The sequence below is a fragment of the Macaca mulatta genome, chromosome 5 (genome assembly GCF_049350105.2).
Source record: "Macaca mulatta isolate MMU2019108-1 chromosome 5, T2T-MMU8v2.0, whole genome shotgun sequence".
NCBI classification, from domain to species: domain Eukaryota; kingdom Metazoa; phylum Chordata; class Mammalia; order Primates; family Cercopithecidae; genus Macaca; species Macaca mulatta.
This window is the reverse complement of record NC_133410.1, coordinates 494919-512992: the sequence shown is the minus strand read 5'-3', so window position 1 is coordinate 512992 and position 18074 is coordinate 494919. Positions and strand designations below refer to the sequence as shown.

Genomic DNA, 18074 nt, shown 5'->3' with positions numbered 1-18074 from the left:
CAGGATTCAGGTATCTTCCCAGTATTTTTTTCCCCAAACCTCTTTATTCACAATTAACCGTTTGTTTTGTTGCCATTGGTGCAACCAGGTAGTAAGACCATTTGCTCCTGACCAAGAGTTGGTATACAAGTGACAGATCCCTCTGGCCTCCTCCTAAATAACTCAGAGGACCACTACTGGTTCAACCAGCTAGCTGCTTCCACCTTTTCCTTCATCAGAAATGCTTATGTTTTCTAACAGGATTGTAAGCCACAGCCTTCTAGCATCAAGTGCTACCAGTGTATTTTGTGGGACCATTAGTAAACCAGGCATGTTTCTGGTCCTCTGGGCTTAGTTTTTTAAAGCATTTGCCCCATTGGATGGGGGAGGTTTTCTTATCTGAAGGGCTTTCTTGGTGGTTTTCTGAGCTGGCAAGTTTTGTACATCCTTATGCAAAAGCAGTATCCCCTTTCGTCCTGGCTTAGTCCTATCTTGTGTATACCATTTCCATTTTATAATGCTGCTTTCCTGAGTGTGCCCTATCTGGTGAGTTTTGGGGGAATTCATGACCCAAGTCATAATAGGAATTTCAGGCCTCATAAAGACCTCATGGTTGAAGCAAAGGTCCTCTGTTTCCAGCAAAGCCCAATAAAAAGCTAACAATTGCTTCTTGGAAGGGGTATAAGCTTTGCCAGCCTATGGCAGTTTCCGGGTCAAAAACCCCCAAGGTGTACCCTCTTCCCACCTTGTTTCTGCCTAAGGCTCTGATTAGCATGTTGATCTAGGACAGCTACTTGCAGTTCTCATGGCCTATTTCGTATGGGCCGTAGGTCCAGGGTCAGCTGCAACGCTTGTTTAGCTTGTTCAAAAGCCACACTCTCTCTTTCTGTCCCCAGTGAAAGTCATAGCATTTTCTAGTGACTGCATTGCAGAGGTTGTAATATGTTACCTATGTGGGGCATATGATGTCTCCACAATCCCAGCAAACCAATAAATTTCTAGGCCTCCTTTTTAGTGGCAGGGGTTGCAAATTCTAGTATTTTAGCCTTAGCCTTTTGTAAAATGGACTATTACCGTGTATTTCATAGGATGCCAAGGAATTTTACAGTTTGTGCAGGTTCTTGAATTTTCCTAGGGTTGATTTCCCATCTTTGAGATAGGAGCTGGGTTTTTACCTGCTCCAAGCCCCAGCTGACTAGTTCTTCAGTTTTACCCTGACCGGGCCATTTGGACAGCTGCTTTTTTCAGCAATAGGCTGATAGCTTTGAGCCTGATCAGTCAAGACATAGGCCTGGCCAGGGCCAGTCAGGAAGTCAGATTAGCATTTTTTTTTTCAGCTTACATTTCTCGTGTAGCAACCAGTCCCTGTCTTGACACGTTAACTTATAAGCAGTAAGCAAGCACTATCCACGCCGGGCAATTCCCTCAGCATTCCCTTTATCAACTGGGATTCCCTGCAGCACCTCACGCACAGCCAACGGTTCAAAATGCACTAATTTAGATTCCCTATTTTCAAAAAGACCAGTTCCCTTGGATCACTCAATGGCCAAAGGAGAGAACTGCGGGAGTTCCCATCCCAGGATATGGGAAGCCCCCAAGCTCCCAGCCCATTCCTTGTGGCTGAAAAATGGCACGTTTTCGCTTTCGGATCCTGTTCCTGACACCCAAAACGATCTGTGCGGGAAATGTGTTAGGGGGAGAAAACACACAATACCTTTAAGGGTAAACAACCTTTATCTCACATAAATGGGAGTGCAGATATAATAAGCAAATGATGTAATAACCAAATTGCAATGGGAAGGGGAGAAGGGAAAAGAGGTATATATATTTACATTCACCAGACTGTGGAGGATTCACCACCAGACTGGGAAGCAACAGCCCGGGCTCCAGAGTCGGCCACCCATCCGTGCACAGACGAGGAGGGGTCTCATGAAGGTTCGTCATGCTATGGGACCCTAGCTGTTTTTATAATGAGTTGTTTGGCATGAGGTCCTATCACTAGGGCCTTTCGTGAACTGGGCTCCAGGAACACAAAAAGGTCAACTTGTTTTTGTGATTGTCTATTCTTTTTCAATAACTAATATATAGGAATAGATTGAAATAGAGATTTCTTCATAATAGTGCTGGCTGAAGACCTCAAGGGACTCACAACCTGTTCTGGGACTTGGTGACCACTGTTTGTGTCCATGTTCAATTGAGTTCAAATTTAATATTTTTCCTCCACAAATATATGTCAGAATATCTTTGTTTTAAAATAAAATATTGTATGTATATGTCACATTTTAAAAATCTGATATTGATCTCTAAAGGGACATTTGTGTTTCCAGGAATTGTCTTTTGTAAATAATAATGAATGAATATGCATGTGTAAACATGTATTTAAAGCCCTGCCTTGAATATTTTTGGGATTATGTTGTTATATTATGTTATTTTTTTGAGACAGAGTATCCCTCTGTTGCCCAGGCTGGAGTGCAGTGGTGCAATCTCGGCTCACTGCAAGCTCTGCCTCCCAGGTTCACGCCATTCTCCTTCCTCAGCCTCCCGAGTAGCTGGGACTACAGGCACCCGCCACCATGCCCGGCTAATTTTGTTGTATTTTTAGTAAAGAGGGGATTTCACTGTGTTAGCCAGGATGGTCTTGATCTCCTGAACTTGTGATCTGCCCACCTTGGCCTCCCAGAGTGCTGGGATTATAGGCATAAGACACCGTGCCCAGCTTTTTTGGGATATTTTAAATACATGTGTAAACCTTTGATGTTATATTCAAAAACTGATTGCCAAGACTAGTTGCATATAGCCTTCATCATAAATGTTTATATTAGATTTCACATATGTGTAAGATCATGTGGTGTTTGTCTCAGTGTATCTGTTTTATTTCACTTAACGTAATGGCCTCCAGATTCATCTGTGTTGTGGCAAATACCAAAATTGAATTCTCTTTTGTAGATGAATAGTATTTTATTGTGTATATATACTACATTTTCTTTATTCATCCAAGTTTTGGACACTTGGATTGATTCCATATATCTTGGCCATTGTAAATAGTGCTGTAGTAAACACGGGAGTGTAGATTTCTCTTTGACATACTGGTTTTGTTTTCTGTAGCTACAATGAAAATAGAACTTACATATGTTCCAGCAATCCCATTTAATTAAAAAATTAAAAATAGAACGTGATCCAGCAATTTGAATTATTTTGTGTGTGTGTGTGTGTGTGTGTGTGTATCTGGTCATCCACAGTTTATTGTGTAGGCGAGGAGTCAAAGAAACAGTGTTAAAATACCATTTGTTGATGGTTTAAATATATGTTATCCTGTGATACTTATTTTTTTCTATAATGGCTCTACTAACTTATAATTTTTCCAACTGTATGTGTTTCCTTTTCTATTCATTCTCACCAACTTTTTTTTTGTCTTTCTAATTACAGTCATTCTAATTGAAGTGAAGTGGTATCTTGTTTTGATTTGCATTTCTCTGACAATTAGTGATGTTGAGCATCTTTGCATGTACTTTTTGGCTATTTGTATTTCTTTTGAAAAACGTCTCTTAAAGTCTCTTGCCTATGTTCAAATTGTGTTATTTTTGTTAAGTTTGTTATATATTCTGTAAATTTATCTTTTGTCATATGTCTATTTCGCAAATATTTTCTTTCATTCTGTAGGTTATCTCTTCACTCTGTTGTTGTCTTTGCTGTGCAAAGCATTTTTACTTTGTTGTAATCCCATTTGCATATTTTTGCTTCTTTTGCCTGTGCTTTTGAGATTCCTTGCTCTGTAATATGTGGCAAAGCATTCCTGTATGTTTACTTCAAATAGCTTTATTTGGGTTTCCCATTGAAATCTTTATTTGTGATTGAGTTTTTTTATATCATGAAAGGTAGGAGCCTAGTTTTATTTTTTTTATTATCTTGTAGATAATTTTCCTAGCACCATTTATTGAAAACACTGTCTTTTTCCAAATGTGTGTTATTGACATTTTTGTTTGAAAATCACTTGTTTCTAGGTTCAGGAATTTATTACTGGGCTCACTGGATAGTTTGATCTGTTTGTTTTTATGCCAGTATCGTGCTATTTTGCTTATTATAGCTTTGTAGTATATTTTGGAGTCAGGTAGTGTGATGCTTCCAGCTGTTTTTTTTTTTTTTTTTTGGCTCAGGATTACTTTTGCTATTTGGGGGGTCTTTGATGGTTCCGTATAAAGTTTAAGTTTGTTTTCTCCATTTCTGTGAAAAAAGTCATTGGTATTTTGATAGAGATTGCATTGATTTGATAGAGATTGAACTTTCATAATTTTTAATTTTATGAGCAATACTTTCAATTTTTCTTGACTTTTTTCAGTTTTTAATGATTTATAAATTTCAGTGTAGAGTGTTCACCTTTTAAATTACATTTGTTATTAGACAGCTTTATTTTTTATTGTGAATGCAGAAGCATTTGGCAAAACTGAACATGTCTTTGTGATTTAAGAAACTCAAATTAGGTATAGATCGTATACCTATACACAATAAAGACTATATATGACAGACTAATGGCCGAAATTATACTGAACAGGAAAGAGTAGAAAACCTGTTGTCTGAGACCTGGAACATGAGAAGGATGTTTTTATTTAATGTTGTTATTGTGTATGAAAGCACTCAGCTGTGTACACTGTCTACTTTAAGAGTCTCTGTGTTTATCTGTCTGCATACTCTTTCCCTATTGTTTGTAAGTTGTATACTTGTTTTATTTGTGCATACCATGGTGATTTTACCCTGCCTAGGTGAGTAGTCATTGAAATTCTCCTAATTTTACCCTCTATTTGTTTGTAAATCTTTATTTTTGTGTGTGTGTGAGAAACACTTTTGTGATTTGAAGATAATTTCCAAAAGTGGCATACCTCTCTTAGATATTATTTTTAATTGTTTTCAAAAATGCATAAACTTTACAATCATATATTTGTTAAATATTCGGCTTAGTCATATTAACATTGTTATGCATTCTATCTTTAGAATATGTTTATCTTGCAAAGCTAACACTCAATACACGTTAAACAACTACCTACTTTTTCTATTTTCTGGCCCTTTACAAACACGATTCTGTTGTTTTAAAGTCAAACTGCTTTAGATATCTGATGTAAGTTGATTTATACAGTTTCTCTTTGTGACTTATTTTATATTAATGTCATCAAGATTTATCTTTACTTGTTTGATTTTTGCTTTTTATAAACAGTAATATTTCATAATTTTAATATTTCCAATTTATCAGTTTGGTGAGAGAAATCTGTGTTGCATTTATTTGCTTTCAGTAACAATGCTGCAATAATTATGAATGTCTAAATTATTCTTGTGACTGTGTGTGTTTATATTTTTGCTAGATTTTATTTTATTGATCTAGCTGTTCAGCTTTATACCCATCCCAAATTGTTTTAATTCTTTAGCTTTTTATGTGTTTTGAAATCAGGAACTGTGAAGCCTCTGAGATTGCTTCTGTTTTTGACAACTGTTGGGTACTTCACTGTTTCTTAATTTCGTGTAATATGGGGGTTGCTGTTTCTATTACTACAGTAATTTAATTACAAATTTGACAGGGATTGCATTTAATCTGTAGATTACATTGAGCAGTCTAGACATCTTTATTATTTCAATCTTTAGTTTGTGTTGTTTAATTTCTGTAAGTATGTACATTTTTTTTGGGGGGGGGGTGGGGATACAGAGTCTTGCTCTGTCGCCCAGGCTGGAGTGCAGTGGCGCACTCTCAGCTTACTACAAGCTCCGCCTCCTGGGTTCACGCCATCCTCCTCCCTCAGCCTGTCCAGTAGCTGGGACTACAGTTGCCTGCCACCACGCCTGGCTAATTTTTTGTAGTTTTAGTGTAGACAGGGTTTATAGTTTTCTTTATTAATTTCTACTCTCATTCCAGTTTGGTCATTAAAAGTAATCTGTAAAATTTCAATTTTAAAAACTTCTGTTAAGACTTTTTTTGTGTCCTAATATGTCGTTTATCCTGGAGAATATTGTATGAGCTATTGAGAAAGGTGTGTATTCTCTTGTTGTTGAGCAATGTTCTCTACAATTCTGTTAGGCATAATTGTTTAATACTGCTTTCAAGTCTCCTGTTGTGAATATTTTATCTTGTTTCATTATTCTTTACAGAAATTGAGGTATTTAAATATCCTAGTATAATTATATTGCTTTTTTTGTCTTGCTTTAGTTCTGTCAGTATTGGCTTTGTACATTTGGAACTCAATGTGGGACACACATAAACACACAGACACATTAACATATGTATACACACATTTGTCATGAGTTCCCAGTAAAGGAACTTTATTATTGTTTAATGTCCTTCTTTCTTACGAACTTTTAGTTAAAGTATATTTTATGAAATAGGACAGTTTTGACTTAAGATGTACTTTGTGTTGTATAATTTGGACCTCTTATTTGGTTATTTGCATGAAATGTCTTCTTTCATTTTACCCTTTTCAGTCTTTTTTAATCATTACATCTCAAGTGACTCCTGTAGAAAAGCAAGCTGGATCATGTTAAGTTTTGCAATCAATCCCTTTATTTGGTGAATGTATTTTGAATGGAAACCTTTACTTCGTAAGTTTTATTGTTTTGCTGGATTATTTCATTTTTGCCCCTTATTTTCTTTTTCTGTCATCTTATTTTTTGGTGTATCTATAGAGATACCTTTTTCTGGTATCTTGGGAAGTACATAAAATTTCTTAAAATAATATATTTTTATTTTGTCTTATTTTTTTGAGACAGAGCCTTCTTCAGTGGCCCAGGCTGGAGTGCAGTGGCGCAATCTGGGCTCACTGCAAGCTCTGCTTTCCGGGTTCTCGCCATTCTCCTGCCTCAGCATCTCGAGTAGCTGGGACTACAGGCGCCCGCCACCATGCCCGGCTAAAATTTTTTGTATTTTTAGTAGAGAGGGGGTTTCACCATGTTAGCCAGGATGGTCTCGATCTCCTGACCTCGTGATCCACCCTCCTTGGCCTCCCAGAGGGCTGGGATTACAGAATTGAGCCACCGTGCCCGGCAAAATAATATATTTAAAACTGGTAAAAACCTGAGTTGCATTTGAAAATTCTTCCTTGGCTGGGCGCTCACACGTGTAATCCCAGCACTTTGAGAGGCCGAGGCAGGCAGTTCACGAAAAGAGATCGAGACCATCCTGGTCAACATGTTGAAACCCCATCTTCACCAGAAATACAAAAATTAGCTGCCTGTGGTGCCCCACGCCTGTAGTCCCAGCTACTTGGGAGGCTAAGGCAGGAGAATTGCTTGAACCTAGGAGGTGGAAGTTGCAGTGAGCCAAGATTGCACGGCTGCACTCCAGCCTGGCAACAGAGTGAGGCTCTGTCTCAAAAAAAAAAAAAAAAGGGCTTGGCGCGGTCGCTCATGCCTGTAATCCCAGCACTTTGGGAGGCCGAGGCAGGCACATCATGAGGTTAGGAGTTTGAGACCAGCCTGGCCAGCATGGTGAAACCCCGTTTCTATTAAAAATACAAAAAATTAGAAGGGCATGGTGGTATGTACCTGTAGTCCTAGGAGGGTGAGGCAGGAGAATCACCTGAACTGGGCAGACAGAGATTGCCGTGAGCCAAGATCATGCCACTGCACTCCGGTCTGGGTGACAGAGTGAGACAGGAAGAAAAGAAAACTTCCTCATTACATCTGTCCTCAAGTTCGTTACTGATGTCAGTAATCATTTTTTATGTTGTATATTATTACTGGATAATGATCAACACTTTATGATCATTTTTATGCTTTTAACTTTAAAATTTTAGAGAATAATTAAAATGTTTTCTGCACTATTATGATAGTAGTACAGAATTTTGTGTATGTGCATATCTTTTTCAGAAAGTTACGTATTTTCATATGATTATGTTTGGTTTTCTTGCATTATGTTATTTTCACTGGAAGACGCTTCAGTATTTTTTTGGTAAGACAGGTGTTGTGCTAATATACTTTTTCAGCGTTTGCTTATCTTGAAAGGTCTTTACTTTTTCTTCAGTTTTGGGACAGTTTTGCTGGTTATATTATTCCCATGTATAATTTTTTTTTTTTTCCTCCAGCACCTTAGTTATATTGCAATTCCTTCTGGTGTGAAATACTTTTGTTGACAGATTCACTGGTAATCTTATAAGACCACACTTATAAATGACACATCACTTTTATTTTGCAGTTCCTGAGACGCCCTTCTTGTGTTTGATTTTTGAAACTTTGCTTATATATGCGCCTTGCCATAAATCTGTGTGTGTGTATCCTAGTTGAAGTTTGTTGAGCTGCTTCATTTATTGCATCCTTTTTTTAACGTTTGAAAATTTCTGAGTCATTTCGTATTTGTCACCTCCATGATTTTTTTTTGTTTTTAATGTTTTCACTAATGTTCTAATTTTTCTGATTACATTTAGTTGTATGTGTTTTCAGTTAACTGATTCAGCATTATTCAGATTACATTTTAAAAATTTGTACATCTTTGTTTTTTATGGTTCTCTGAAAAATTTAAAATTATTTTGTATACATTGTAATATTTGCTTGTTATTCGAGCATTAACAAAAAGCTGTTTGTCACAACGTTTATTATGTTCGTTTGTCATGACGTAGTCTGAAGCCAATTATCTTTGATAGAGATTATGGGAACTTGTCATACATGTTGGAAGCATGTCTCTTGTCTGGAATTTCGTGTTTATTTTTTAGTTAAAAGGGTTTCTTCATGTTTCCTCTTAAAAGTCTCTAATTGGCCAGGCGTGGTGGCTCACGCCTGTAATCCCAGCACTTTGGGAGGCTAAGGCAGGCAGATCATGAGGTCAGGAGATCGAGACCAGCCTGGCTAACACAGTGAAACCCCATCTCTACTAAAAACACAAAAATTAGCCAGGCGTGGTGGCAGGCGCCTGTAGTCCCAGCTACTGGGGAGGCTGAGGCAGGAGAATGGCATGAACCCAGGAGGTGGGGCTTGCAGTGAGCCAAGATCACACCAGTGCACTCCAGCCTGGGTGAGAGAGTGAGACTCCATTTCAAAAAAAAAAAAAGTCTCTAATCACTTGCTCTACCTGTTGCCTGTATTTAGCACTTCAGTCTGCTCTTGAAATATTTGTAATTTGTCTTCACATACCCAAGTTGTTCTTCCAAAGTATCACCATTTCTTTCAGCACTGTTTTATGGGAGGCAGAAATCAGTTTTTGTAAAGACCCCAAAAGGCAGAAGTAAGGATATGTGTGTCAGTATTTTTTTTTCGCTTTTAAGGAAAAAGACAGTTGAGAGTTTTCTCCTAATGGCATAGTGCTATATTGGGGAGGAGGAGGAACTGTTGGTAGGTGAATGTAGCCAACATTCTTTCCTGTTCTATGTGGCTCTTGGCATTGTGCTTACCTGAGGCATTGCATACAATTAACACATTTATAGATTTCACACAAAGGCATTTTGATCACTATATGTTTGTTACATGTATATGTCTGTGAAGAAGTTATGACTTGTGGTATTTTTGTTATGCCATCTTACTAGCGTACTTTGTATAATTTTATAAGATTTGTAAAGTATATTCATATGAATCTAGTAACTGGGATAATTTGTTATTTTTTATTTCTTTCAGCTGTGTGTTCTTATTTCACCCAAGACTTTTTGCCAGTGCAGGGGATAGAAGATTCATTCCACAAATGTATACTGAGAAGATATGAAAAATGTGGGCATGAGAATTTACAATTAAGGAATGGCTGTAAAAGTATGAATGTGTGTAAAGTGCAGAAAGGAGGTTATAATGGAATTAATCAATGCTTGCCAAATACCCAGAGCAAAATATTTCAATGTAATGCAGGTGTCAAAGTTTTTAGTAAATTTGCAAATTCAAACAAAGACAAGACAAGACATACTGGAGAGAAACACTTCAAATGTAACCAATACGGCAAGTCATTTCAGAAGTTCTCAGACATAACTCAACATAAAGGAATTCATGCTGGAGAGAAACCCTACACATGTGAAGAATGTGGCAAAGACTTTGGATGGTCCATAGCTCTGAATCAACACAAGAAAATTCATACTGGAGAGAAACCTTACAAATGTGAAGAGTGTGGCAAAGCCTTTGGACGGTCCACAGCCCTGAATCAACACAAGAAAATTCATACTGGAGAGAAACCTTACAAATGTGAAGAGAGTGGCAAAGCCTTTAGTACCTCAAGAAACCTTGCTGCACATAAGAGAATTTACACTGGAGAGAAACCCTACACATGTGAAGATCCTGGCAGAGCCTTTGAATGGTCCACAAACCTGAATGAATATAAGAAAATTCATACTGGAGATAAACCGTACAAATACAAAGAATGTGGGGAAGTGTTTAAACAGTCCTCACACCTGAATACACATGAGAAAATTCATACTAGAAAGAAACCCGTCAAATGTAAGGAATGTGGCAAAGTCATTACCTCATCCTCAAGCTTTGCTCAACATAAGAGGATACATACAGGTGAGAAACCCTTCAAATGTTTAGAATGTGGTAAAGCCTTTAATAGTTCCACAATCCTTACTAAACATAGGAGAATTCATACTGGAGAGAAACCCTACACATGTGAAGAATGCGGCAAAGCCTTTAGACAGTCTGCAATCCTTTATGTACATAGGAGAATTCATACTGGAGAGAAACCCTACACATGTGAAGAATGTGGCAAAACCTTTAGACAGTCTGCAAACCTTTCTGCACATAGGAGAATTCATACTGGAGAGAAACCTTACAAATGTGAAGAGTGTGGCAAAGCCTTTGGACAGTACACAGACCTGAATCGACATAAGAACATTCATACTCGAGAGAAACCTTACAAATGTGAAGAGTGTGGCCAACACTTTGCATGGCGCACAGCCCTGAATCGACACAAGAAAATTCATACTGGAGAGAAACCTTACAAATGTGAAGAAAGTGGCAAAGCCTATGCCCCACCAACAGACCTGAATCAACACAAGAAAATTCTTACTGGAGAGAAACCTTACAAATGTGAAGAGTGTGGCAAAGCCTTTGGTCGGTCCACAGCCCTGAATCAACACAAGAAAATTCATGCTGGAGAGAAACCTTACAAATGTGAAGAGAGTGGCAAAGCCTTTAGTAGGTCAAGAAACCTTGCTGCACATAAGAGAATTTACACCAGAGAGAAACCCTACACATGTGAAGGTCGTGGCAGAGCCTTCGGATGGTCCACAAACCTGAATGAATATAAGAAAATTCATACTGGAGATAAACCGTACAAATATAAAGAATGTGGGGAAGTGTTTAAACAGTCCTCACACCTGAATACACATGAGAAAATTCATACTAGAAAGAAACCCGTCAAATGTAAGGAATGTGGCAAAGTTATTACCTCATCCTCAAGCTTTGCTCAACATAAGAGGATACATACAGGTGAGAAACCCTTTAAATGTTTAGAATGTGGTAAAGCCTTTAATCGTTCCGCAGTCCTTACTAAACATAGGAGAATTCATACTGGAGAGAAACCCTACACATGTGAAGAATGTGGCAAAGCCTTTAGACAGTCTGCAATCCTTTATGTACATAGGAGAATTCATACTGGAGAGAAACCCTATACATGTGAAGAATGCGGCAAAGCCTTTAGACAGTCTGCAAACCTTTCTGCACATAGGAGAATTCATACTGGAGAGAAACCTTACAAATGTGAAGAGTGTGGCAAAGCCTTTGGACAGTACACAGACCTGAATCGACATAAGAACATTCATACTCGAGAGAAACCTTACAAATGTGAAGAGTGTGGCCAACACTTTGCATGGCGCACAGCCCTGAATCAACACAAGAAAATTCATACTGGAGAGAAACCTTACAAATATGAAGAAAGTGGCAAAGCCTTTAGTAGGTCAAGAAACCTTGCTGCACATAAGAGAATTTACACTGGAGAGAAACCCTACACATGTGAAGATCCTGGCAGAGCCTTCGGATGGTCCACAAACCTGAATGAATATAAGAAAATTCATACTGGAGATAAACCCTACAAATGTAAAGAATGTGGGAAAGTGTTTAAACAGTCCTCACACCTGAATAGACATGAGAAAATTCATACTGGAAAGAAACCCTTCAAATGTAAGGAATATGTCAAAGTCATTACCTCATCCTCAAGCTTTGCTCAACATAAGAGGATACATACAGGTGAGAAACCCTTCAAATGTTTAGAATGTGGTAAAGCCTTTAATCGTTCCACAATCCTTACTAAACATAGGAGAATTCATACTGGAGAGAAACCCTACACATGTGAAGAATGTGGCAAAGCCTTTAGACAGTCTGCAATCCTTTATGTACATAGGAGAGTTCATACTGGAGAGAAACCCTACACATGTGAAGAATGTGGCAAAGCCTTTAGTCAGTCTGCAAACCTTTCTGCACATAGGAGAATTCATACTGGAGAGAAACCTTACAAATGTGAAGTGTGTGGCAAAGCCTTTGGACGCTACACAGACCTGAATCGACATAAGAACATTCATACTCGAGAGAAACCTTACAAATGTGAAGAGTGTGGCAAACACTTTGCATGGCACACAGACCTGAATCGACACAAGAAAATTCATACTGGAGAGAAACCTTACAAATGTGAAGAGAGTGGCAAAGCCTTTAGTAGGTTAAGAAACCTTGCTGCATATAAGAGAATTTACACCAGAGAGAAACCCTACACATGTGAAGATCCTGGCAGAGCCTTCGGATGGTCCACAAACCTGAATGAATATAAGAAAATTCATACTGGAGATAAACTCTACAAATGTAAAGAATGTGGGAAAGTGTTTAAACAGTCCTCACACCTGAATAGACATGAGAAAATTCATACTGGAAAGAAACCCTTCAAATGTAAGGAATATGTCAAAGTCATTACCTCATCCTCAAGCTTTGCTCAACATAAGAGGATTCATACAGGTGAGAAACCCTTCAAATGTTTAGAATGTGGTAAAGCCTTTAATCGTTCCACAATCCTTACTAAACATAGGAGAATTCATACTGGAGAGAAACCCTACACATGTGAAGAATGTGGCAAAGCCTTTAGGCAGTCCGCAATCCTTTATGTACATAGGAGAATTCATACTGGAGAGAAACCCTACACATGTGAAGAATGTGGCAAAGCCTTTAGTCAGTCTGCAAACCTTTCTGCACATAGGAGAATTCATACTGGAGAGAAACCTTACAAATGTGAAGAGTGTGGCAAAGCCTTTGGACGCTACACAGACCTGAATCGACATAAGAACATTCATACTCGAGAGAAACCTTACAAATGTGAAGAGTGTGGCAAACACTTTGCATGGCGCACAGACCTGAATCGACACAAGAAAATTCATACTGGAGAGAAACCTTACAAATGTGAAGAGAGTGGCAAAGCCTTTAGTAGCTCAAGAAACCTTGCTGCACATAAGAGAATTTACACTGGACAGAAACCCTACACATGTGAAAATCGTGGCAGAGCCTTTAGATGGTCCACAAACCTGAATGAATATAAGAAAATTCATACTGGAGATAAACCCTACAAATGTAAAGAACGGGGGGAAGTGTTTAAACAGTCCTCACACCTGAATAGACAAGAGAAAATTCACACTGGAAAGAAACCCTACAAATGTAAGGAATGTGACAAAGTCATTACCTCATCCTCAAGCTTTGCTAAACATAAGAGAATACATACAGGTGAGAAACCCTTTAAATGTTTAGAATGTGGTAAAGCCTTTAATAGTTCCACAGTCCTTACTAAACATAGGAGAATTCATACTGGAGAGAAACCCTACGCATGTGAAGAATGTGGCAAAGCCTTTAGACAGTCTGCAATCCTTTATGTACATAGGAGAATTCATACTGGAGAGAAACCCTACACATGTGAAGAATGTGGCAAAACCTTTAGACAGTCTGCAAACCTATATGCACATAGGAGAATTCATACTGGAGAGAAACCTTACAAATGTGAAGAGTGTGGCAAAGCCTTTGGACGCTACACAGACCTGAATCGACATAAGAACATTCATACTCGAGAGAAACCTTATAAATGTGAAGAGTGTGGCAAACACCTTGCATGGCACACAGACCTGAATCAACACAACAAAACTTATACTGGGGAGAAACCTTCCAAATGTGAAGAGTGTGGCAAAGCCTATGCCCTATCAACAGACCTGAATCAACACAAGAAAATTCTTACTGGAGAGAAACATTACAAATGTGAAGAATGTGGCAAAGCCTTTGGACGGTCCACAGCCCTGAATCAACACAAGAAAATTCATACTGGAGAGAAACCTTACAAATATGAAGAAGGTGACAAAGCCTTTAGTAGGTCAAGAAACCTTGCTGCACATAAGAGAATTTACACCAGAGAGAAACCCTACACATGTGAAGATCGTGGCAGAGCCTTCAGATGGTCCACAAACGTGAATGAATATAAAAAAATTCATACTGGAGATAAACCCTACAAATGTAAAGAACGGGGGGAAGTGTTTAAACAGTCCTCACACCTGAATAGACAAGAGAAAATTCACACTAGGAAGAAACCCTACAAGTGTGAGGAATGTGGCAAAGTCATTACCTCATCCTCAAGCTTTGCTAAACATAAGAGGATACATACAGGTGAGAAACCCTTTAAATGTTTAGAATGTGGTAAAGCCTTTAATAGTTCCACAGTCCTTACTAAACATAGGAGAATTCATACTGGAGAGAAACCCTACACATGTGAAGAATGTGGCAAAGCCTTTAGACAGTCTGCAATCCTTTATGTACATAGGAGAATTCATACTGGAGAGAAACCCTACACATGTGAAGAATGTGGCAAAACCTTTAGACAGTCTGCAAATCTTTATGCACATAAGAAAATTCATACTGGAGATAAAACTATACAAGTGTAAAGGATATGGCAAAGCCTTTAAGCTGTACTCCAGCTTTCTTAAACATCAGAGAACTCATACCAGGGGAATGTCTTATGAAGGTCGCAGTCTTTAAATACTCCTCTATCCTTTCTAATTTTAAGATAATTCATGATGGAGAGAAACTCTACAAATATGAAAAATGTGAGAAAGTTTTTAACCACACCTCAATCTGTTGTAAACAGTAAGTAATTATATTGATGAGAAGCCAAATTAACATTTAAAATGTGACAAAGACTTCAAATTCTTGTCACTTCCTAGTGTAATTCCTACTGAAGAACACATCTAGATACACAAAAAATGTGGCAGAACTTTTAACCAATGCTTAATATCTTTGCAGATGATAGTATTTATATGTGAGGATACTTGTACAAATATAAAAATATACAAAAGCTATTAATGTCTACTCTAAATTTATAGTTAATAAAAGTATTATGTAATTTCTGTTGAAAGACCTTTTATAAAATACAGGCTATTAAAGTTAAGAAGAGTAGTCTTTTTTTTTTTTTTTTTTTTTTTGAGACGGAGTCTCGCTGTGTCGCCCAGGCTGGGGTGCAGTGGCGCGATCTCGGCTCACTGCAAGCTCCGCCTCCTGGGTTCACGCCATTCTCCTGCCTCAGCCTCCGAGTAGCTGGGACTACAGGCGCCCGCCACCATGCCTGGCTAGTTTTTTGTATTTTTAGTAGAGACGGGGTTTCACCATGTTAGCCAGGGATGGTCTTGATCTCCTGACCTCGTGATCCACCCACCTCGGCCTCCCAAAGTGCTGAGATTACAGGCGTGAGCCACCGCGCCCGGCCAAGAAGAGTAGTCTTAAGACAGAGAATACAAAGATAAAGAGGGCTCTAGTGCCTGTACTTGTATCCCAGAACTTATTGTATACATTTTGTACTAGAGGAAAACTCTGAAGCAGTTGCTCAAACTTTGTTCAACATCAGAGAATTTATAATGGAGAGAAATCCTACGACTGTAGTAAATGTGGAAAAACATCTGTTCAGAAGCTGCAGCTTAAGAAACACCAGAGGCCGGGCACAGTGGCTTACACCTATATTCCCAATACTTTGGGAGCCAAGGAGGGTGGATCACTTGAAGTCGAGAGTTCAAGGACAGCCTGACCAACATGGAGAAACCCTGTCTCTACTAAAAATACAGAAATTAGCAGGGCGTGGTGGTCCATGGCTGTAATCCCAGCTACTTGGGAGGCTGAGACAGGATAATCGCTTGAACCCAGGAGGTGGAGGTTGTGTGAGCCAAGATCATGCCATTCCACTCCAGCCTGGGTAAGAAGAGTGAAACTCTCAAAAAAAAAAAAAAAAAAAAAAAACCAGAGAGTTTCTAATGGAACGTAATTTGTAGATGCACCAAATGTGAAGAAATATTTAGGCTAAAATTAAGACTGTACATCAGAGGATTTACAGTAAAAAAACTAAGGAACTAATACTTCAGACTTTAAAATAAATCAGAGTATTAAGTATAACAGAAGTTGAACCTGTTAGAAAATTTCTTTGCATATAAGTTAAAAGTAGGTTTTTGAAGAGATTATATTCAAAGTATATTTTTTCACTTAAAAGTATAAATTTTTTGAAAAGCAAATAATTGAACTCTGAAATTATGCTATTTCAACATTCTCATTTATGTGAAAGCATGTGATGAACTGTCGCTGCACTGGAGATATGGGAAATTCCTTTGCATCAGGTGGGCATTATTCATGAACTTACATGAAAGAGAAGAAAAATGAAAGAAGCGTGAGGAAAATCTTAGCAGAGAGGCTTTTAGTTGTTGACTTATTGAGTGATGCATGAAGTAGGTGTTCAGAGTAATACTTTGCATTATAGTGAGAGAAAATCTGAATTTTAGTAGTAAATTGTTTTACCAAATGTACATTTATGTTATAAATGTAATAAAATGCAGTAAATTTTGAAGATCATGTGTGAACTTAATTTTTTAAACAAAATTGTTATTGTGTTAAAATTTTTGTGCGTTGAATGAAGCGTTTTATTATGCCACCAACTTTCACCTATCCCACCTTACTCAAGGGTGTACCTTAAAGATGGTAACAATGTACTATCTGGTAATATAGTTGAATGACATCTCTAGTCTCTTTTTCCAGTGGCTTTCAGCAGCAAATAAATTGAAGAATATTGTTTCCATGTTACATTTTTATTCTTACTGAAGTTTAAAAGTTTTTGTGGGTACATAGTAGATGTATATATTCATGGTATATATGGGTTATTTTGATACAGGCATACAATATGTCATAATCACATCAGAGTAAATGAGTTATTCATCACCTCAAGCATTTGTCCTTCGTATTACACACAATCCAATTACACCATTTAATTATTTTTAAATGTAAGTTATTTTTTACTAAGGGTCATTTTATGATTGTAATAAATCATACATTCCTGAGTCTTGAATGGTTTTCAGAAATGTTTCATATTTATCTTTGAACATGTGGCATGTCCTGCAAACACAGCCTTTTAATTTTATGGAGTTAAATATATAAATGTTGTGCTCTAAAGATAAACCTTGGGTGTAAGGAAATTATGGAGCAAGCAATTGTGTTTGCATGAGAGTTTGTACCTATTTTCCAAAGAAAATAGCAATATTGGAACAAAGAAGGTTCTGTTAATACTGTGGATAGGTAATTTACTAGAAATCTACAAACCTAAAACATTTTGAAATCACACTTATGTTTTCTTTTTATTTAATTACTGCACAATCTAATGGATCATTGTTGAGAATTGCCCCATGCCAACCAATTCTGTGTTTATGTGGTCCTCATGCTAGAGCTATAATTTTGTTTCTCATTTTTTTGTTTTCACTTCATAAAGTATTTGAGCTTGTCAGAAATTAATCGTTTTTATAAAATTTAGTGCACAAAAATTTTTAGATGAAATTTCACAATGTATTAAGTAATCTTTAATTAGAACATTTCATTAATTGGATAACCTTATATAAGCTGTTTTCTTTAGTTATTCCTTTCACTTTTTATAATTGATATTTTTAAGTTTATTGGGCCAATTTGTTCAGACAAGTAGTGGGAAAACAAGTATTGGGGATGTTTTGATAAATAATTGTAGTGAACAATCACAAAGTGCTGGGTGTGTAATAGATGCTCCATAACTGGCCACAAATATTGCTGGAGTTAGTTCGTAGCTCCAAGTAAAAGATTGAAAATATCTATGGTGAAGAAATGGCACTAATTGTGCATGTGGAGAGGACATCTGTTCCTAGGCTGCA

The 18074-nt window shown here is 37.6% G+C and overlaps 1 protein-coding gene and 3 long non-coding RNA genes across 8 annotated transcripts in view; 2 read left to right on the top strand and 2 right to left on the bottom strand.

The window, feature by feature from the left end:
- LOC715936 (uncharacterized) overlaps positions 1-16753 on the top strand; it is a 39943-nt gene extending 23190 nt beyond the window's left edge. For 2 of the 5 annotated variants that reach the window (XM_078002762.1, XM_015137773.3), the window contains one exon: positions 9556-16753. In XM_078002762.1, coding sequence (XP_077858888.1) covers positions 9687-14813 — 5127 coding nt within the window. In that variant the 5' untranslated portion in view covers positions 9556-9686 and the 3' untranslated portion in view covers positions 14814-16753. The remainder of the gene's footprint in view (positions 1-9555) is intronic. The other 3 variants (XR_013417611.1, XM_078002760.1, XM_078002761.1) reach the window with 3 other exon arrangements.
- Positions 1-18074, top strand: part of LOC144341060 (uncharacterized) — a 558577-nt gene that overhangs the window by 206524 nt on the left and 333979 nt on the right. The gene's annotated exons all lie outside the window — the stretch shown is intronic.
- Positions 1-18074, bottom strand: part of LOC114678206 (uncharacterized) — an 87070-nt gene that overhangs the window by 24233 nt on the left and 44763 nt on the right. The window lies entirely within an intron of this gene.
- LOC144341054 (uncharacterized) lies at positions 6600-9556 on the bottom strand. Its single transcript, XR_013417636.1, has 2 exons — positions 7532-9556; positions 6600-6808 (listed from the first exon to the last, which is right to left on the bottom strand). It is a non-coding gene; the product is annotated as an uncharacterized LOC144341054 (long non-coding RNA).